The following is a 20,733-nucleotide window of genomic DNA, read 5'->3' as shown; positions in this document are numbered from 1 at the left end:
ACACGAGCCTCGTACGTCTCACTGACAAGCCAGAACCGAACAAGAAAGTGAAAACTGCTTTGTCAAATCGCTCCGCTGGTTTGCTGGACCAGCACGACCACAGCTCTGGCTCGAAAAGTCCAGCAGGAGGTGAACGTGAATACTCAGAAGGACCCACCCCAGCCTTGCCCGTGGGCGGGACACGTGCTGCCATGTTTTTGGGGATTGAAAAAGCCCGCTCACTTCGCCTCTTCCTCGAGACGCAACATCTACCTCTGAACCGTGGACTTGTCGCAACAGCACATTCAGGCAGTCTCTTTACGCTGCTGGGTCTGCTAGACACTTGCTTTGAGGCATTGAGAAGCATTGGACGAGATGGCTGTCGAGGAGATGGATTGGGCGAGCGACTCTGATATCGAGTCGGATGATCTTTCTATCAGTGACAGCGCGGAGGTGTGGGATGAGTACGAGGACGATGAGGACGACGTGAGCGACCAAGATAGTAGCGGCGACTACGACGATGGTAGCGACTACTACGATGGATACGAGGGCGATGATGAGGACGAGTTTGATGAAGACGAAGTGGAAGTTGAGGACAGCGAGCACAATGAAGCGGCCGACCACAACGACGAGGACGACAATGACGACGAAGAGGACCGCCCGACTATGCTGCTCTCGACCCAGCTTGCCTTGAGACCAAAGGCCGTCCCACGAGGTCGCTTCCGCCTTCCAACCCTCGCCCCTTTCAATCATACCAAGAACCAAAAGCGCCACCTCCTCACCCTCCCCGCCGAGATCCGCAACGAAATCTGGCACTTCGCCCTCGTCCCCACCCACGACATCTCCATCGGCTCGCGAGAACCCATCCGGAACCTCATCACCGTCAACAAACAAATCCACCACGAAGCCCTAGACATCTTCTACGAAGAAAGCACCTTCACCCTCGGCCTCTACAAGACAATCCGGACCGATATCCACACCATCAACGCCAAGATCAAGGAGCTCATGTCCCGACGTCAGATCCCCCTCGTCCACATCAGAAACTTCAGCATCACCCTCGCCATCTCCGTCGAAGAGCACTACACCGGCCTCACGACCACCTCTTTCTTCCGCCTCGCCGTCCACCGCGCCCAGCAAAACGTCCTCATCACGCTGCACACCATCCCGGGCTTCTACGAAGACCCCGCGCGGGAGAGCTGCGTCTGCGACCTCCTCCCTCTCGTCGCCGCGTTGCGGGCTTGTGATTTCAGTCTGTTTGGCGTCATCTTCCAGGCGAGCCTCGTGTTTCCCACGAGTATGTATCTGCCGGTGGGGGAGGTGTGTGGAGAGTGTGGCAAGCGGAAGTTGTGTTATTTGAATTGGTCGCTTTTGGGGAGGGCAGTGGCGTGGTGGAGGGCGGCGGGGAGGTTTATGGGCCGTGTGAGGGAGATGAGGGGTGGGAAGAAGGAATAGTGGAGAAGAGGGAGCGAAAGGGGGAGGTGCATTGAGGAAGGTGTGGTTGTTTGCTTTGAGAGGATGGATGGCTTTGAAAAGCGTTGGAGCGGTTTTAGGTAGTTTTTTCTTTTGATTGTTTGGAGCGTTTCCGTTGTTCGGTTCAGTATTGCTCCTTCCTCATAGGCTCCTGAATCACATGAAGTCGCGTTTACGCCAAGCCGCGCTGGTGCCTACGGCTTCAACTTCAACATCACTTCTTGCTTGCACTTCGATCTTCCTCTCAGTACGCAACCTCTCGACAAATTTGCATTGTCGTTTGCGACCGCACCGCTTCAACTTCAACATCACACTTCCTACTTGCACTTCGATCTTCCTCTCAGTCCCCAGCAACTCGACAAACTTCACATTGCCCTTTGCGACCACACCAAGTCAAGCAGCGTGTGGTCCGTCCATGCTCCATGCTCCATCTACAACTCAACAGCTCCTTCCTTAACACTACATCAGATTGAAGACCTGAACAAGCAGCCCGCACGACTGAGCCACCACAACTCCTCCCGCCGCCAACATGGCGACTACAATGGCAGCAAACAACGGACCCTGCCATTTCTTCCGTCTGTCGGCGGAGCTGCGCAATCAGATTTACAGAGATGTTCTGGTGGAGAAAGAACAGATCAACATCGACACCCGCGGTCGACCAGGCATGTCCACCAACGTCTTTGCCCAGCCCGGATTCCTACAAACTTGTCTCCAGATTCAATCAGAAGCAAGCTCCATCTACTATGGCGAGAACCGCTTCGTGGTGCGGGTACCCAACCTCGACGTGAGCGGCCTCAAGGCATTTTGCAGACGAGCAGTAGCATGTGGGCAGAGCAAGTACCATTTGAAAGTCTACCGGTGTGGAAGAGGGATGGGCTGGTCCAACATGATCGAGTGGTTACAAGCGTACCATGCTGGGCTGGTGCCCTGCTGCGATTGTGACAATAGCACTTTGTCCATCGCGGATGCGTGCGTACCATCCAAGGTATTTGAGCTCGTCGACGAGCTGGACCCAGACAGACAGATGGCGTGGGACAAGGTGGAACGTATCTTGAATGTGGTAAGGGATATTCTCGATGTCGGGTGGACGTATGAAGGGGCCGGGCTACGCCGTTATTACGGGATATAAGACTGATTGGTGGTTTTGCGTCTGAGCAGCATGTGCGGTCTTGCTATGAGCGTTTCGAGTGATGGCTCTACGAATCGATTCTTTGGTGGTGAGAGGGCGGGAGCGACTGAAGAGTATGCCAAGGGATTTGGACGGTGGCTTCTGATTATGCGTGTTAGAAATGGCCGAGAGAGAGGCAGAGCGGCCTATAATGAGTGTGTATTCATGTCTGAGCGAACAAAGAACATCAATCAACAGAGCCGCTTCAAAAGACATTGCAAATCGCAGCGAGACTCGATCACGGGTAGTGTCGTAAAGCCGAAGTGAGAATATCCGGTCTCAAGATCTTTGTTGCATGAGGACATGGACTGAGAAAGATATGGGACGCTCAAGATGGTGTCTTGCAGATTTCTCGATTCTGGAAAATACATGTTCCAGAAAGTTCATGATCCAAGAATTTCACAAAACCAGGAATTTCTGAAACCAGGAAATTCAGGAACCGGAATCTCCTTTAGAAACGCGCCAAGACGAACATGAGCTAGCGGCGGACCTCGTACCGTAGATACGAACCAATAGCATGTGAGCCCTATCGTCACTTGTGCAGAGACGAGTGTACAGCGACGAGATCTTATAAGGAGAATCGACACATATACACGCGCCTCCAGTACGATCTTTCATGCGCCTGCAGAATCATTCACTCACCATTCTCGACGCCAAACCAGAAGAGACAAATCTTGCCTCTTATGGCTCTTGGCATGACGTTGAGTGAAAGTCTAAATATGTAAAGTCGTACGACTCAATGAACGACAGCTCTAATGGCGAATTGAAGGATGCGAGGGACATCAAGGTGATTCTGGCTAGTTAGGAATGAACATTTAATAATCATTCTCGTCCACAAACCTTCCATTGAACAACTACCCGCAAAGCAACACAACCTCGAAACCCACAACCAACATGCCCACCCTCCCAGCGCAATGGACCCCCCTCGCCTCCACCTCAAAACTCCAACGCTCCTCCCACACCCTCACAACCCTCAACTCCACCCTCTACATCTTCGGCGGCGAGCTCAAACCCCGCGAGCCGCGCGACAATGAGCTGCATAAAATCTCCATCCCCAACAACGACACCAACGCAGCATCCGTCGAATCCATCAAAGCACCCACAACCAACGCACCGACTCCCCGCGTCGGCGCAGCGACGACGAAAATCGGAAACACAATGTACATGTTCTCCGGCCGCGGCGGCGTCGCCATGGCGCCCATCGACGAGAAAGGCGCACTATGGGCTCTCGATTCGGAGACAGATCGCTGGAGTCTAATCTCGCCTTCTTCAGGCGCAGTACCCGAAGCGAGAAGCTACCACACCATGACGTCCGACAACGACGATACCCTCTACCTCCACGCGGGCTGTCCAGAGAAAGGCCGCCTCTCCGACCTGTGGAGTTTCAGCCTCTCGAAGAAGGAGTGGAAGCAGCTCCGCAGCGCGCCGGATCCCCCGAGGGGTGGGACGTCGATGGCGTATGTCGAGGGGAAGGTATATCGGATGAACGGGTTCGATGGGACGAGGGAGCAAGGGGGGAGTTTGGACGTCTATGACATCGCGGGGGGTGAGTGGGAGACGATCACGTATCCTGCTGATGGGGAGGGCGGGCCTGGCGCGAGGAGTGTGGCGGCTTTGGTGCCTGTGAGGGTTGGTGGTAGGGGGATGTGTTTGGTGACGTTGTTTGGGGAGAGTGATCCTAGTTCGTTGGGGCATCAGGGGGCGGGGAAGATGTTGAGGGATGTTTGGGTGTATGAGCTTGAGAAGGGGGTTTGGTCGCAGGTTCAGGCTAGTGGGGGGCAGCCTGATGCGAGGGGGTGGTTTGATGCGGATGTTGTTACGGTTGGTGGGAAGGATGGAATTGCTGTTGGTGGTGGACTTGGAGAGTCGAATGAGCGGTTGGGTGATTTCTGGTTGTTGAACTTTTGAGGAGATTGAACGTGAACGATGTACACGACAGGAGCGGCTATGAAAGCAGGCACACGAGTTACGATATAATACAAACGAGCTTTCCTTTCGTCAAGTTTGCCTGTTCAACAGGTCAGCCATCAATCACACCATCTCAACAGTAGCAAAACGTACCTCCATCTGCCTGTGCGCCTCCTGGATCTGCTCCCATGGGTAGACCTTCTCAATGATAGATCGCAACGACCCGTCCTTGAATCTCGGCAACGCGTGCTCAACCAACTGATCCCTCAGTTTGCCCTGGTACTTCTCGTCTCGACTTCTCAAGCTGCTGCCTTCATACCGCACCCGCTTCCTTACGAAAGCCCCAAAGTCAGCATCAGTATCCTTCAGCTTCATACCGCTCAGGGTCGCCAGGTTGACGATCCTGCCGTCTCTCGCAATAGCATTGAGGTTCGCAGCGAACGTATCAGGCCCGATAAAGTCCACGATGATATCCACACCCTTCCCATCCGTCGCCTTCAACACCTCTTCATCCCACTTCGTCGTCTTGGTGTTGTACGCTGCCTTCGCTCCCAGCTCTTTCACGCAAAAGTCCGTCTTATCATCTGACCTGGCAGTCGCATACCACTCCGAAGCACCATTGACTCTACTCAGCTGCTGTCCCGCAATCGAAACCGACGAGGCGCCCGCATGCCACAGAATACTCTTGCCAGGCTCAAACTCGCCGATCAAGTACATCGCCTGCAAAGCTGTGATGTATACTTCTGGAATCCCGGCGCACTCTTCCCAACTCAATTCATCGGGCTTGTGCACCAGCATGTGCGTGCTCACAGCAATATACTCCGCGTACGCTCCACCATACGCCAGACCAAACACAGCATCGCCAACCTTGAACTCCGACTCGCTGTCTCCCGCCAGCTCTTCAATCGTGCCGCTGAATTCGACACCCAGTGTTCTGGGTGCTTGTGGTGGGACGGGGTATTTGCCTTCTCGTTGGAGAAGATCCATTCGGTTTAGTCCGAAGGCTTTGACTTTAACGAGTGCTTGGGCTCCTGTGATTTTGGGGCGAGGGATGTCGGCGATGTAGAGGTTTTCCAATCGGCCTTTGCCGTCCTTGATTTCTGGGTGCTGTTAGCTGCTGTTCTTCTGAGTGGGCTGGCTCTTCGTACCAATTGCTTTCATGGTTGCCATGGCTGCTTCCTGGAGGATCAGTATTAAGACGAAAGTTCTTGGCTTTAGTAAGGTCCTTTGGTGTTTTGAAAGAGACACACAAACTAGATTGGTAATGAGGCTCTACAGCATCACTCTTTGGTGGGGTCTGCGGGGCAAGATCGCAGCGATGCCGGCTTCCACGCCCCTTCATGCAGGTACATGAACAGCACACGACATCAGCATACAAAATGCATGGAACAGAGCGAAAACACGCTCGCTTCTGTTACCTCGCAGAATTGGAGTCCTCATTCGCGTCTGGGCTCGTTCAGGAAAGACTCGATTTCGTAGGATCCGATTAGCTGCTCATACTACGAGTATCAACTCGTTCCTTCCAATTTCGGCGAAATGCTGGCATTGCCTAGATGATGTCCATCTCACCCTATCACGATCGGAACAATGATTGTTGAGTCAAGCGAATGTTGATGTATTTCCACGTTATCATCATGGGCAATCTTGAATTCTCGCAGTCTTGAACCCAAAGGATCGTCGGTACGGCCCGTCTCAAATCCTTCCGTGTGTGCGCGTACCATCACAATCCATGGACGCTGACCAACCGCTCCTCATATATTCGCCTCAGCCGCATGCATTCACTCGTCGCCATGCAGTTCCACGTGGCATTCGACCCTCAGAACAATGTTCTTGTACATCCTGTCTGCCGTGCTACTGTTTGTAGCCACCACCGCAGTATACCGCCTGTACTTCAGCCCGCTGTCTCACATCCCAGGCCCTAAACTAGCTGGCAAGTCACTCAATGCCAAATGCTGCATGGCGGATCCAATTCCTAATAGGTTCTGCATACAGCTATCACCACATGGTACGCAGCATATCATGACTTGATCCGAGGAGGCCAGCTCGTGTTCGTTCTCGAAGACCTCCATCGTCAATATGGCCCCGTTGTTCGCATTCAGCCTGATCTCGTCCATGTCTCTGACCCTCGCTTCATCGATAAGCTATACACTCAATCCCCCAAGCAGAGGCGCGAAAGATTCTACACCGTTCTGCGTCCGCTCTTCGCGCCTGGTTCAATGCTAGCGGCCGAAGACCATGACCTTCATCAAAGACGACGAGCCGCCCTGAACCAATTCTTCTCCCGTTCGAACGTGCGTCGCCTGGAAGAAGACATCAACTCGACATTGAAGAACCTCTTCCGACGATTCGATGACTGGGCTGATGCGAGAGAGCCAGCAGCACTCATGTGGCCTTTCAAAGCTGCTACCAAGGACGTGATCCAGAATTATGTTTTCGGCGGCGGTGACCAGTATCTGAACATGGATGACTGCAACGAGGCTTTCTTCAGTGCCTGCGGACCAACGCTTCTGACTCCCCTAGGCATTCATGTGCACTGGCTAGTTTCCATCATGAACAGCCTGCCTCCAAAGATGATGCTGGCTATGGTTCCACGCATCGTGACGTTTGCCGAGTTTGTCATGGTAAGAGATTATGTTTTCCCGCTCACATTGTCACCTCTTTGATGAATGATTTGTGGTAGGGTCTGGGCGATCAAATCGATCGTATTCGCGAGTCGACAGAGATTCCCGAAAAGACTACAGTTTTCCACGAACTCTTGCGCAACGAATCGCTACCAGCCTCGGAGAAGACAACCAAGCGACTCCGGGAAGAAGCAATGGTCATAGTCGTCGCAGGCTCAGACACCACTGCCTACACATTGGGTGCTATCGTGTACGAAGTTCTATCCGACAAGACGAAACTGGCCCGACTTAAGAAAGAGCTCGCAACAGTCATGACCTCGGAGTTACCGCCTGCTTCCAAACTCGAATCACTTCCATACCTCAACGCAATCATTCCGGAAGCACTTCGCCTCTACCCAGGTGCAGTCCACCGTCAAGATCGACGTGCTCCTGGCGAGGACCTCATCTACCACAACCCAGAGACGGACACCACCATCACAATACCAGCAGGCACAGGAGTCGGCATGGCGGCTCCAATCGCAAACCGGGACCGTGGCATCTACGGTGAAGACGCAGACGAATTCAACCCAGACCGCTGGATCGATAACCCAGGCATCCGTAAATATCTCTTATCCTTCTCCAAGGGCACACGCCAGTGTCTTGGAATCAACCTTGCGTACCAGGAGCTGCAAACTTTCACCGCAGGTATATTCCACAAGTACGATCTATACGATCCTACTAAAGGGAAAGACGGGCAAGACGGGCCGACGCTGGAGTTGTATGAGACTACCAAGGCAGACGTGGCTATGCATAGGGAATTCGTGACCCCGGCTTTACCCGAGGGTAGCAAGGGATTGAGAGTTGTGATACGGCGATGAAGTTGCTAAGTGACAAGAGTTGCAGATCCAGCTGCATGTCCGCGTATAGAGAGTTCTTAGTCGGGGATTGTGCTGTCGGTGTCGCGAGTGCGGCTGAAAGAACAGCCGGCCACGTTGAGTGAATGTTCATTCGCTGGCTCGGCATTGAAGACGAGTGATTGGCTCAGAGGTAGACCCACTACGCAGTCGCTCTACACGATCAGAATAACACCGGGTGCCCTTGCATATAACCCCGAATCCATCGTCGTAAAGAGTGCCTGACAGTACAAAAGCTCTGCAGAAGGGGCAATTTGAACATCCTCATCAATACTCAATTCCTTCGCCACCACCACCGCATCCCACTCCCTCATCGAGCAAAATGCCAAACAAAGGCATCCCTTTCAACCCCTCCACCGACATCCCCTCCCTCTCCGGCAAAGTCATCCTCATCACCGGAGCCAACTCAGGCCTTGGCCAAAAATCCGCGCTCGAACTCTCAAAACACAACCCCTCCGAACTCTGGATCACCGCCCGCAGCACCGAGAAAGCAGAAGCCGCCGTCGCAGAAATCAAAGCCGTTTCCCCAAACGCGAACATCAAAGCTCTCGCCCTGGATCTAGGATCTTTCGAGTCGATCAAAGCTGCCGCGAAGAAGTTCCTTTCCGAGGCGTCGAGACTTGATGTCCTCATGCTGAATGCAGGCATTTTCGGACATCCGCCTGCCCTGACGGAAGATGGATATGAGATCCATATGGGCACGAATCATCTCGGGCATGCGTTGCTGCTCAAACTCCTGGCTCCTCTGCTCGTCAAAAGCGCAGCAGACGCAGATGTGAGAGTCTTGATCCTGACTTCGATAGGCTGGAGATTGGGTCCCAAGCAAGTTCTCGAATTCGAAACCTTCAAAACCGTCGAAGGCGCGAGCCCGATCATGCGCTACGTGCAGAGCAAATTCGCGAATATGCTCTACGCGGAGCAGGTCGCGAAGCACTTCCCTCAGTTCACGACCATCTCGCTGCATCCGGGGGAAGTTGGCACGGCGCTGTTTTCGCGGGAGCCCGGGGATGAGCAGATCCGGTATTTGCAGAAGGAGGTGGTGCCGACGAAGATTGTGCCTGTTGATGAGGGTGTGAAGAATCAGCTCTGGGCGGCTGGGGCGTCTGGTCTGGTGAGTGGGGCGTATTATGAGCCGGTGGGAGTGCTTTATCAGGAGAAGCTCCAGGAGGGTCATGTTGAGATCGCGGAGAAGCTGTGGGATTGGACGGAGAAGGAACTCGAGGGCCAGGTCGTGTGAGGCGGTGGTGCCGTACTAGTAGGTGTGCAAAACTTCACTCAACCGGTGTTCAATCCATAAACTTCTCTTCCGCGACAGACTTGTTGGTCCAACATTGCGAGAGGGAGTCGTATTCCCGTGACAGAATCTCGTATTCCGATTCGCCCATTTTACGTTTACATGACAGACTCGTCATATCAGCAGGTGAGTCTGGCAATACGACCTGGACATCAAAGAGCCTGGACTGAGCCGGGATAGCAGGCGGCATCAACTCGTCTGCCCGTGGTTCGTCGAGGAAATAGAAGCCACCGGCAAATGGATCACTACTCCACAGTCCAGGCTCTTCAATCTCGACAATCTCTTGTGCAACCGCAGCGGCCGTCGCCGAATCGCAAACAGCTTCCATACTGTACGTTGATCCAAGAAGCTTGACGGCTTGTAGTCGAAGCCTGCGGACGCGGCATTTGATCGCGAGATAGTACAGCGGCCAGATCCATGCACCGTCCACCACGAAGGGAGCAACATCTGCTCTATGTCTGATGCAACCATACAAGTCAGCAGGGAATACAGAGATATCACGGGTAGGGGAACTCAACGCATATCTTGTACTCGCAAACGCTTTCGACATGCAGAACTTCCACGTCTTGATCGACTCTGCGATGATGCTCCGAAAATCGCTTGTAGAGCGGTCATATGACCCTTCGTTGCCATGATCGAGTGATCTATCCGCCATGATCTTGGCAGCAGTGTAGCGGGTCACCAGGCTCTGATACGCAACGGGTGCAAGAAATCCATATTTGGTGTGAAGGTCTTCTTTCGAAGCCTGAAGAGTATCGATCCAGTATGAAAGATCTGACTGCAAGTGGCGCTGACGCTTCACCAACTCGAAGTGCAGCTCATTCCCTGGAGAGGTAACTTCTTTCTGCAGGCCCCGCTCGGTGAGCTCTAGGACCTGGATGAGTATATCGTCGAGGGTATCTCTGGCGTGCGGGATGGAGTCGAATCTATCCGTCAGTGGTGGAGCAATGGAGATTTGCCAGGCAGCTGGCCGAGATGCAGAGATCTGACCGAACAAGATGGCCTGGAGGTTGAGCCTCGAGAAGGCACAGAGGAGCCACTTGTCGATAGTGTCCCGCGAGGAAGACGACACCTCATTGGCAGGGCTGATGATCTGGCGAGCTTCAAAGCTGTTGATGACCTTCACGCCATACTCAAGATGTCGGACCCCGGATTTGATATGCCCTCGCATGAATTCTAAGATGACGAAAAGCATACACACGATCAACACCACACGCACAGACGCCCGGTCCGTCACAGAGAAGCATTTCTGCACGTCAGCGATAGCCCTGCTGTAGTGCAGCAGCATGAACTGTTCCTGCTTGTCCGGCGAGCTGTCGTCGGGACTCGTGCCCACAGGAGCTATCTTGGGCAGTCGCTTGTGCGCACATCCTACCGCCAGGATGGCATGCAATGCCGCCGATTCGCTGTGGCTGGCTTGGATGGCCAGCACCTCCCAGAAGCCCGAGCCGAAGACGCCTGGGAGCTTGATCGTCGTTCGCGACCTGTACCACTCAAAGTACAGCTTCTCGTCCGGGCTGGTATTGGCCAGGCTGGATGACAGCCCCATGCATCGATACACGTCGAAAGTCTCCTGACGTGCCGTGTAGTGGCTGTCTGCATCCCCACCACCCCCTACAGAATGGCGTCAGATCCGAACGTTTGCTGCACACCATACATATTCTCGGCGCTGCCGATGGAATCTGCTCACATATGCCATATCCCTCACAAATCCTTCCAGTCGATTGGCACCGATGACAACAAGGACGTCCCTCATCGCATTTCACTTTGCGGACTTTACACGTCCGACAGCCACCCTTTGTCTTGTTCTTGGACTTCGGCTTCACGAGCTGTACCTGCCCATCGCCGGCTTGCTGGGTACTTTTCCTTATCGCCATAATCCCGTCTGATCCGTCCTGTTAGAGATTGTCGAATTCCAGGCGAAGGGGCGTCATCTACATGGCAAAAGGGCCGCGGTGTCAAGTCTCGGGCTTTTCCCACGGCTGACCAGAGACATTGAGGTCAGCGAAGCTTCAGCCGCGCTGTGGAAGAGCACGCGGGAACCGGCATTAGCGTATTTCCAGCATCATCTGGTTTGCTGGCTCGGATTTTGAGCACTCTGATTGGCTGTATCTGAATGAATCCTTCTTGTCACGCATGATAGTTGCCTGTGAGTCCGGAAGAACTGCAGCGAAATTGATGAGGCTGGGTAAGACAGCAAGAGGTGAAGTGGGTTCGGCAGCGTCGACCAGCCGTTGGATATCAACGGCCATGGTCTGTGCGGTATAGTAATTTCTCTCCCATTCAGGTCGGCCATCAAACTTCCTCCTCATCATCATCCATTCTACTCTTCAGTGCTTCATCGAAGCGGGTAACGAGGGTGCGATAAACCGCTATGCTTTCACACACCCAAGTGCAGCTCTCAAGGCAGAATCCACTAGAACAGCACGCCCGAGCTGGCTATGAAGCCAAGCACATCTTTCGCTGACAACGTGTCGACTGCTGAGAGTCGCAACTGGAATACTCCTTCCACCAAAGCAGAGATCCGTTCCCCTGCTATGAGACCAGAGGCATCCAGAGCTTTCGCAGCCACAGCTTTGAACAATCTCATCTGACCATGAGTGTCGATGGCTATGCTCAGGGTCACCAATGGCCATACCAACACAGCTTGCAACACATCTGCCTGGCAAAGCTCAGCGACTATGGTCAAGCCCTCCTGGAAATGCGGACTAGTCGAGCACGCGCAGGCTTGAAAGTCAACACCCCGGACAAGATCGGCCAGCAGGGACGACGCATGCCAATGCAGTCTTGAGGTGAGCTCGATCTGGCGGCGTTGAGTAGAGTCGCTTGGAGGTGAGCCTCCAGCCCACGGCGGCACGTTTCCAGCGGCTAGGTAGTCGGATATCGCTATTGCTTCGATCTTTTCTTTGTCGCTGAGTGGCATCCGATGAGCGAGCCACGACAGCCTATACATGATGTCCAATAGTTTCGATCCAATTGGCCCAACCCAAGGACAATGTTGCCATGTCAAGGTTCGATCGATGGCTTTTAGGCCCGTCGCCAAGCGTCGTGTCATCGTTTCAACATGATTGATTGGCAAGCCGGACGGTGACTGAACTAAGCAGTTCAGAGTTGTCCTCAAGATGTAACCTTCTAGGAGTATAGCATCATGAGTGGTGGATGGCGGCGTGGTCTGGAAGCTGCTACTAAAGAGCATGTGGGCTGCATTCAGATGGCTGGTGGAAACTCGCATCATCGGATGTCGGAGTCCATGTAGCTGCAGAAGGTCAGTACACAGCTTTTGCATTGACATGAGTCCTTACTTCGAATATGTGTAGCATCAGCATAGTTGCTCTTTGCCATTCCCAATCAGTACTGCCGGCTTCGATTGCTTTTCGAAGACCCTCGACAGCGTGCACATGGTGCACCAGGGCCTGATGTTTCCACTTGGGCGTCGATGGCGATGTCACAGCTACACTTGAGGCTATCCAGGCATGGAGTAGAGCCGGATGATGCTGGTGAGCCTCAAACCCAAGAAGGAACAATGATCCTTCGAACTCATGTTCCCGGGTCAGGACGCGGTGCTGGAATGCCAAAGAGATCTTCAGCAGCGCAGCGAAGGACAATCCACTGGAGAATAAGTCAATGTTCGTGCAATGATAGCTGATGGCTTCTTGATACATACGGCGAAATAGTGGTAACGATCTCTGGCAGAGGTGCTGGCGGCAAATCCACTAGTCTCAAATCGCTCAGACCAGGCGTTGGAGACCTTATGGCGACCTCAAGGCTGGGAGAAAGACTCGAAGGTGACAGCCCATCGAGCTCTCGGCCAGCAAGCGGTGATTTGATCTCCGCACAGCCAACTGAACGCGCTCTCCTGGCCGACGGCCAAATGCACAGATCGTGTTTGTGGCTGTTGCAGCAGCGACCGCATCGGGGCTTCACGTTGTCGCACTTCTTACGCTTTCGCCTGCCTATGTCTCGTTAGCCCTGCTCGTCTTGATAATGGCCAGTGTCTTCGCACATGGTAAGCATCCGCTATCAGACCGAGTCAACTTGGCTCGCTGAGTGACATGCGTCAACCCATCTGCCGTAGCCTGGAAGCTAGCGAACATGGCACGCCAGTCATGACTTGGCGAACGACCAGGCTCTTGTGTAACGTGGTGAGAGGTCGGATGGTGGTTGATGTCGCGGAAGAGGTGGAGTCCGTGGAGAGGAGTTGTCGATAAAATTACGGGAGCGTTCCGCTCCTGAAGCGGAAGGTACAGGCCGAGGTGAATGCCGGGGTCTGTGCCGGGGTCTCTGGGACTTCATGAGGCATATTCGATATCTTCAATCCTTTGACCATTACACAGGTCGCTCGAAGGTCAGAAAGTACCTTTATCGTCAACTACATCATGACTTCCAGCAGATCCCAATCTTCACCCGGAAATGACTATTCCACCGAAAACATCAAAATGAAGATACCAGGCATGGAGTTCATCTATCGACTGGACTGCGAAATGGCCAAGGAGAATCATCTAGTCGGTGCACCTTTTGGCGGCACGAATTCGAGAATGATCATGCCGATTGTAGGAGGGACAGTGAAAGGACCAAAAATTGATGGCACGATTCAACATATGAGCGGTGCAGATTGGGGAACGATGGTGAAAGGTACAGATGTAGGCATATCTGTACCCGAAGACTGACATATTGTCGACTGACGATCTCAGTACATGCGACTAGACGCTCGTTACACCCTCAAAACGCACGATGGACATTATATCTACGTCCGGTCAAAAGGCATATTCTCTCCCCAGAAAGAGGATCTCTTTGCGAAAGGAGAGCCGAGTACGATGGCACAGTCCGATGTAGATTGGTTTACGAGGTTACAGTTTGACGCCGGGCCTGGACCATACGACTGGATGAATGGAGTTTTCGGTATCGGGGTCCTCTCAATGCACAAGGGCAGGATCATAATCGATGCGTATCGTCTGACGAACTTTCCGGGTGAAGCAGCGAAGGATATCAGTGCGAAGATATGAAAATGCAAATAGAAGTGTGCATTCTGTTGGGCTATGTCGAGTTCAGGATCTTGTCAATCACAGCTGCCACCTGTGTCAATTCTTCGTCTTCTTGTTTCATCCCGACTACTTGCACAGCGAGCGGTGCGTTGGCAAATTCGGTTGGTCCTGTATCTGTAGCAATAGAGAGTCAGTGGACTTTCAGCCAGAGTTGTTGGCTCACTTACACAACTGGTAGTTACGTCGATCACGTTCACCATGAATCGCATGCTCCACAGAGTCTGCCTCGTCAACAGGTTGCACCTTTCCAGTAGGGATGATAACGGCTGGGTAGTCCAATAAGTTCCAAAGCGCAGTGTATGAGATGGGACCCCATTGGTCCAAGGGGGTTGCTGTTGTAGGCGCAGGCGGTAGCACAATGGCGTCTAATCTGTTATCAAGCCAGAGGTTGTGATACACCTGTTGTATCCGCGATCTTGCCGCGTTGAGCTTGAAGTAGTCTTCCAGGTTTGCGCTTGGGATACCTGCAAGGTTGATGTTGCGCACAGAACGCACTTCAGGCTCGCCACCGGATGCGAGTAAATTTTGTATGAACTATTATCTTTGTCAGTACAACCCGGCAGGAAAGCATACCTTTGGTTGAGAGACAGACCTTGCTACCATCGAGTGAGAACATTCGCATGATTGTGTCGACCGCCTCTCCCACATCTGGCAGCGAAAGATTAACAATTTCGACTCCGGCATCTCCCAACTTGCGAGCTGACTCCGCGATGTTGCGTCTGACTGGTGGCCACGGTGTGAAAAGACCATCGCGAGACACCACACCAATACGAAGCTTTTGAGCGGCAAGCTGCCCTGTCCACGGTCGATGCAGACATGCTGGATCATAGCGCCACGGCTGCGCCTCCATGATGGTCTTCATGAAATACGTGCAGGAACGAAGGGATGTTACCATAGGTCCTGCCACTGGGGAGATGCCCGGTATTCCTGCTGGTGCTGGTGAACGTTGGCCGCCGTAAGGTACAATGCTTGCGCTGGGCCTGAAGCCGTAAATGCCATTGCAAATGCTTGGAATTCGAATGCTGCCAGCGATGTCCGTGCCCACTCCAAGAAGACTGCCTCTGAGTGCGATCAAAGCTCCTTCGCCGCCTGACGATCCGCCCGCGGTCAGAGTCAAGTTGTTTGGGTTGAGAGTGCGGCCGAATACGTTGTTGTCAGAGTCCGCTGTCATCTAGTGGCTGATCAGCATTCGATCGCATGGATAGCAGAACCACTTGGGAGTTACCATAGTCTGTGGAACATTGGTCTTGCAATATAACACAGCTCCAAGGTCAAGAAGAAGCCTAGGCAAGGATGAGTACAAAGTATCGGGTTCATTTGCCCAGCAAATCAGGCCGGTCGTCGAGTCCACACCAGGTACCCTGAATGAGTCCTTGATAGAGATGGGCAGTCCATGCAAGGGTCTCAATGGCAGGTTTGGGTTAGCAGCTTGTTCTCGGTCGAGAATCTTTGCACGTTCAATGGCCTCGTCAAAGAATATCTCGGTCAAGCAGTTGGTCTGTAGTCTTGGTCAGGTTTATTCACAATAGACATCGAAAGACTCTACATACCAGCTGCTGCGCTATAGCTGCTCGTTTGCAGAAAGCCCGAGTGACTTCCTCTGCTGAATACTTCTTCGTCCTGATATTCTCCAGTAGGTCGACAGCATCATGGTCCGAAGTGATCGTCAACTCCTTGCTGCTTAATAGGCCGCACTTCGCTGGAAGGTCCAGCACGTTCTGGACCGCTTTTGATGGTGATTCGATTCGCCATTCTGATGGAATCAGGCTATCTCGTTGCTCCCGCTTTCCTTGAGCAATAGCCTTGTAGTCCTGCTTGATGGTCATGGTGCAAGTGATCGCGATGGATGGGAACGATAAGAGAGGTAGGGTAGAGTCTTGTCAGAGATACGCGAGTAGGTGTATGATACGGGCAAGCTGGCTGAGCAAGACGGACCTACTTGAAGAGGATGCCATGTTTCCAGAGCGGGATCCGCGCGAAGGCCTGATTCCGCCCGCCCTCACGATGCGTCTCAGATAGGCGTGTAATACGGCAGTTCGATTCTCCACCCGGCGACGCCTCTGTTCATTAGGTATAGTGGCGGTGGCTGCGTGCGTGGAGGGAAGGAGGGTTAGGTCTAGAGTTGGCGCGAAATTCATGTTTCATTCACTTCAGTCGCGATTGACAGAAGTCGTAGCACTGATGTTAACTTGACCTTGGTCTTTTCCAAACAGTCGATTTTGTGCTCTACGCATCTCTCCGACTTTTCACAATCGACTGTGTGTTAATTGCATACGAACATGCTTTAACGGCTCCGCAGTAATGGGGATTGAGGTCCTTCTTTGAGCGGACATCGAGAGTATTGCTGATTCACGGGAGGTCAATCTGACCCATGCAGCGACTTCTGGCAGACGCTAAAAGGCGGTTGAACTAACCGGGTATAGCGCTGCACGGACACCCCTTTCTGTATCAACTACATCTTGTTCGCTTGATACAACAACTCAAGACCAACAAAGAGGGGAAGCCTTATCTCTATAGCCATCCCAATGAACTGCCGAACATCTCAGCTGGAATGGCACGAGGTCTGGAGGCGCCTCGTTGCCCGGCAATCATGTCCATCTCTTTCGTCTGGAGGAGTTGACAGGATATATCAATCGCCTGGGACCGTGGATGAGTGATCTCGTGCATACGTTTCGAGCAGTTCTGTGTTTATCCGAACCATGGCCCCCATCGCAGTTGAAGTGCCTGCAGATTCTATGTCTGACTACGATGTTGTTCCTGGCACTGTCTACTTGGTAGAGGGCTCTCGCCAGGCTGGCGCTCCTCGCGACATCTTGCTTTTGCCGACGCCGTCTTCAGATCTCATGGATCCACTGGTGAGATTGCCATAGTTATAGGCGCCGCTACAGTCACTGACATTTACAAAAGCGATGGTCCAAATGGCGAAAAGCCTACCATTTATTCTTGCTAGTGTAAGAATATCCTCTCCAACAAGCAAGCCACGAATCGCCGCTGACATTCATCAGAGCCTACTCCTCCCTCCTCGGCGCTCTCACAAACTGGGAATCCGTAATCTACCTCAACCTAACCGAAGCCTACCGCACCCCCATAACAAACCTCAACATCGGCCAAGCCATCACGCTCCTCCTCCTCGGCGTCGGGAACGTCTTCTTCGTACCCCTCTCCAACAAACTCGGCCGCCGCTCCATCTACATCTGGACTCTCGTCCTCGTCCTCGCCTCCGAGATCTGGATGATCTTCTCGCGCAGCATCGGGGATTACCAGGGCGCGCACGTCATTCTGGGCCTAGGGGCCGCGCCCTTTGAGGCGTTGGTTGCGATTTCGATCTCGGATGTCTATTTTGCGCATGAGAGGGGTTCGAAGTTGGGGTATTATGTTTTTGGGTTGGCGTTTGGATCCTTTGTTGGACCGATTTGTGCGGGCTACATGACTGTTGATCAGGGGTGGAGGTGGATTTATCAATGGGGTGCGATTTTGACTGGGGCGCTGCTGGTGTTGTTTTACTTCACGTTCGAGGAGACGCACTTTGTCCGCTCTTTCGATGCCCAGGAAGGTCAAGTCGTGTCCCTGGAGAACGTCGGGGATGAACAGCGTCGTAGATCTCTTGGCTCTGCCTCCTTGAAAGTGAAGGAGATGGACAAAGATGTCGGCGCTGAGCTGCAGAGAGAAACTACACGTGGCCTCATAGCAGGCGAAGTCTTCGAGTCCGACTCCTGGACCCTCCAATTTACCCTCTGGAAGATCTTCCCTCACTCCTGGATCGAAGTATGCCGAGAATTCTACCGTCCACTCCAACTCTCGATGTTCCCAGCCGTCCTCTGGGTAATTCACCTCCTCCCACCACTCGTTCCACACTAACTCTCTCACAGTGCGGCATCAACTACGGCACCTGTGTCTCCTGGCTCGCTGTAATGGGAACCACGATAGCCGAAGTCTTCGCCCGACCGCCCTACCTCTTTTCCAGCAGCGACCTCGGCCTCATCTGGATCTTCCCCATGATCGGCTCCCTCTTCGGCGCATACTTCTCAGGACCTCTCAACGACCGTCTGACTCTGTACCTCAGCACCCGCAATCGCGGCTGGAGGGAGCCCGAGTTCCGCCTCTGGGCTTTCATCCCCAGCGCGCTGATCATGCCCTGCGGCCTTGTCATGTATGGCGTCACATCCGCTCATGGCTTGCATTGGATCGTGCCTATCATTGGTACGGGCTTCGTTGGCTTTGGACTGAGTGTCGGTGGGACGGTCTCGATTGCGTATATCGTCGATTGCTACAAGGACATCGATACGCAAGCCGTCACAACGATCATTCTGATCAGGAATATTGTGGGGTTTGCCATCACCTGGGGCATCCAGCCATGGATTGATGGCATGGGTCAGCAGAACGCGTTTATTCTGGTTGGTGTGCTGAGCTTTGTAATCACGGGTTTTGCTGTGGTATTCATTGCTTTTGGGAAGGCTTTCAGGAGGTTGATGGCGAAGAGGTATGCTGGACTTGCTGCCGAGGCGGCAAGGATGAGTGGGTGATTGACGCTTGGGCACTGCGAGGGTGTATGATGTGATGGAGCACAAAGGAATGAACGTTACGTTGAAGAGGTCACCTCAAACAGTGTACAGAGAAACTCGATCTCCATACGTCTCTTGACTTTGGATTTTCCTCGTCTTATCCATCTGCTGGAAGAAAGTCCCATGCCCTAGCAGCGCTTGCTGCCGTGCAAAGAGCCTCTGTTACCTCAAAGAACTCCCCTAGTGTCCTGTCACGCAGCGTCTGCGTCTAAGTCTCGCAATGTAGAGCCGAGCACCTCAACGACCGTTGGTCATGTCCCAGCACAGCTGCCAAGCCTCATGCTCGCGCGTGCCATTGCGAAGGCCCATACACTCCTCCCATGCACTCTTCAAGACCGCGATGTTCGGCGTGGTGACCATAGTGCGCCGCACGCAGGCATCCTCGACGATGTCCACCATCACTCCCAATCGATCCATAGCCAGACAGAACGTGAGGAAGCAGCCCCTCTTCTGAAACTCGGCGATCTTGTCTGAGTTCATCAGACTACCGCGACACTCCTTCAGCTGGTTTCTGGCTACGGTCAGCGCGTAGGCGGTGCTGTAGTGCTGGTCAGTGAGGCCTAGAGCGTTGCGCTTGTCGTTGATGAAATCGCGGAGGAGGGCGTCTTGGGAGAAGTAGGTGGAGAGGGTGGCGATGATGATGTTGGAGTGATGGAGAGCGTGGAAGAGGAGCTGGTGGAATGGCATTGGGCTAGTGTTCTGGGGTGGCACGGCGGATGCAGGCTGGCTGAAGGTGGTGCCAGCACTGCTGACTGACTGCGAGGGTCCGGCGGCGGCGGCGGCGACGGTGCGGGTGGCATTGGCGACCTGCTTGTAATTTGGGATCTGTGGGCCTGGTGGTGCTGAAGAGGTGGTGGAGCCACTTGGAGTACTCTTCGCCTGAGCTTGAGAGCTGCTGTCGCTTGAGGGTGGTGCTGGCGTAGAGGTCTGAGATGCCGCACCCTCGCTGCTCTTCGACATGTTCTCTCCATGCACAGAGTCAGCTCGAGAGTCGGCTTGGGACTTCACGTCCTCGACCATGCTAGATGGTTGCGTCAGTCTATGATGAAGTGTTTCAAGTGGTGCGGCGCAACTCACCGGCCTTCGTGGTCGCGCTTGGAGCCCATCTCGCGGGAACGTGCGTAGTGGTCGTAGACGTGGAGGTCGGGGTCGAAAAATGGTGGAGCCAGACCGAAGTACTTCTCTATGCACCAAGGCGCTAGGAACTGTCGAGGTGGACTGGGCGGTGGCCGATGAGGACTGCGATGGAATGTCAGCGATGTCGTTGGCACTATAGTCCATTGCAAACAGCCACGGGCGGACTCACTCCCAGTCGGTAGACTCGTCGCTACCGATCAGGATGTTCTTGTACAAGTCGTCATAAAGCTCGAGTCTGCTGCAGCTGTCGCGATAAATCATCTGCGGAAGTGTTGGCGAAGGATGTGAGCAGCAGTTGTGTTCGTACTGGCTGCCGGAAGTGCAGCTTTTGTACGAGCGCAGATGTGCAGCGTCTCAGATTTGTTTGCACTTGGAAGAAAGGCAAAATGGTGTTGCTTGAATAGGAAGGTATGACGCTAGCGGACGCACTGACCACCAAGAGTGGTTTTTTCATTTCACTCTCATTCACTTCATGCCTGTCTCGTAGCTTCCAGCTATTACTGCTATTCACTGGCGGCGTAATTTGATGCTGTCATTGTGCCAGGACATGTTCGGTTTTGTCGCACCGCAGTAGATGCCAGGATTGGGAGTTTCGGAGCATCTGCCTCTCATGCCATCTCGCTGTGAATAGCTCAGGTTCGACCTATGCCGCGCCAGAC

At 53.5% G+C, this 20,733-nt stretch overlaps 11 protein-coding genes across 11 annotated transcripts; 7 read left to right on the top strand and 4 right to left on the bottom strand.

Moving 5' to 3' along the window:
• Positions 1-354: 354 nt before the first annotated feature.
• On the top strand, positions 355-1,431 carry M409DRAFT_15981 (uncharacterized protein; the record flags this gene model as incomplete). The annotated part of the gene is made up of 1 exon (XM_033803433.1): positions 355-1,431. One exon carries the CDS (start codon positions 355-357, stop codon positions 1,429-1,431), a length of 1,077 nt encoding a protein of 358 aa, XP_033674596.1.
• A 547-nt stretch (positions 1,432-1,978) lies between these two features.
• M409DRAFT_15980 (uncharacterized protein) lies at positions 1,979-2,578 on the top strand (the record flags this gene model as incomplete). The annotated part of the gene is made up of 1 exon (XM_033803432.1): positions 1,979-2,578. One exon carries the CDS (start codon positions 1,979-1,981, stop codon positions 2,576-2,578), a length of 600 nt encoding a protein of 199 aa, XP_033674595.1.
• A 933-nt stretch (positions 2,579-3,511) lies between these two features.
• Positions 3,512-4,525, top strand: M409DRAFT_15979 (uncharacterized protein; the record flags this gene model as incomplete). The annotated part of the gene is made up of 1 exon (XM_033803431.1): positions 3,512-4,525. The coding sequence occupies one exon, from the start codon at positions 3,512-3,514 to the stop codon at positions 4,523-4,525; it is 1,014 nt and encodes a 337-aa protein (XP_033674594.1).
• A 58-nt stretch (positions 4,526-4,583) lies between these two features.
• Positions 4,584-5,695, bottom strand: M409DRAFT_15978 (uncharacterized protein; the record flags this gene model as incomplete). The annotated part of the gene is made up of 3 exons (XM_033803430.1): positions 4,584-4,625; positions 4,679-5,625; positions 5,674-5,695. 3 exons carry the CDS (start codon positions 5,693-5,695, stop codon positions 4,584-4,586), a joined length of 1,011 nt encoding a protein of 336 aa, XP_033674593.1.
• Positions 5,696-6,349: 654 nt separating this feature from the next.
• Positions 6,350-8,003, top strand: M409DRAFT_61992 (uncharacterized protein; the record flags this gene model as incomplete). The annotated part of the gene is made up of 3 exons (XM_033814973.1): positions 6,350-6,455; positions 6,518-7,146; positions 7,206-8,003. 3 exons carry the CDS (start codon positions 6,350-6,352, stop codon positions 8,001-8,003), a joined length of 1,533 nt encoding a protein of 510 aa, XP_033674592.1.
• Positions 8,004-8,361: 358 nt separating this feature from the next.
• On the top strand, positions 8,362-9,276 carry M409DRAFT_48640 (uncharacterized protein; the record flags this gene model as incomplete). Its single annotated transcript, XM_033811004.1, has 1 exon — positions 8,362-9,276. The coding sequence occupies one exon, from the start codon at positions 8,362-8,364 to the stop codon at positions 9,274-9,276; it is 915 nt and encodes a 304-aa protein (XP_033674591.1).
• A 49-nt stretch (positions 9,277-9,325) lies between these two features.
• On the bottom strand, positions 9,326-10,882 carry M409DRAFT_15975 (uncharacterized protein; the record flags this gene model as incomplete). Its single annotated transcript, XM_033803429.1, has 1 exon — positions 9,326-10,882. The coding sequence occupies one exon, from the start codon at positions 10,880-10,882 to the stop codon at positions 9,326-9,328; it is 1,557 nt and encodes a 518-aa protein (XP_033674590.1).
• A 2,827-nt stretch (positions 10,883-13,709) lies between these two features.
• On the top strand, positions 13,710-14,336 carry M409DRAFT_61990 (uncharacterized protein; the record flags this gene model as incomplete). Its single annotated transcript, XM_033814972.1, has 2 exons — positions 13,710-13,973; positions 14,025-14,336. The coding sequence occupies 2 exons, from the start codon at positions 13,710-13,712 to the stop codon at positions 14,334-14,336; spliced, it is 576 nt and encodes a 191-aa protein (XP_033674589.1).
• Positions 14,337-14,367: 31 nt separating this feature from the next.
• Positions 14,368-16,201, bottom strand: M409DRAFT_61989 (uncharacterized protein; the record flags this gene model as incomplete). The annotated part of the gene is made up of 5 exons (XM_033814971.1): positions 14,368-14,489; positions 14,543-14,909; positions 14,968-15,546; positions 15,601-15,873; positions 15,926-16,201. The coding sequence occupies 5 exons, from the start codon at positions 16,199-16,201 to the stop codon at positions 14,368-14,370; spliced, it is 1,617 nt and encodes a 538-aa protein (XP_033674588.1).
• Positions 16,202-17,110: 909 nt separating this feature from the next.
• M409DRAFT_61988 (uncharacterized protein) lies at positions 17,111-18,898 on the top strand (the record flags this gene model as incomplete). The annotated part of the gene is made up of 4 exons (XM_033814970.1): positions 17,111-17,230; positions 17,283-17,326; positions 17,381-18,197; positions 18,245-18,898. The coding sequence occupies 4 exons, from the start codon at positions 17,111-17,113 to the stop codon at positions 18,896-18,898; spliced, it is 1,635 nt and encodes a 544-aa protein (XP_033674587.1).
• Positions 18,899-19,174: 276 nt separating this feature from the next.
• On the bottom strand, positions 19,175-20,335 carry M409DRAFT_15971 (uncharacterized protein; the record flags this gene model as incomplete). Its single annotated transcript, XM_033803428.1, has 3 exons — positions 19,175-19,958; positions 20,015-20,176; positions 20,244-20,335. 3 exons carry the CDS (start codon positions 20,333-20,335, stop codon positions 19,175-19,177), a joined length of 1,038 nt encoding a protein of 345 aa, XP_033674586.1.
• Between the last annotated feature and the right edge of the window lie 398 nt (positions 20,336-20,733).

Source organism: Zasmidium cellare (genome assembly GCF_010093935.1).
Source record: "Zasmidium cellare ATCC 36951 unplaced genomic scaffold M409scaffold_1, whole genome shotgun sequence".
Classification (NCBI taxonomy): Eukaryota; Fungi; Ascomycota; class Dothideomycetes; order Mycosphaerellales; family Mycosphaerellaceae; genus Zasmidium; species Zasmidium cellare.
Note: the sequence above shows the minus strand (reverse complement) of the source record. Positions and strands in the feature narration are given on the sequence as shown.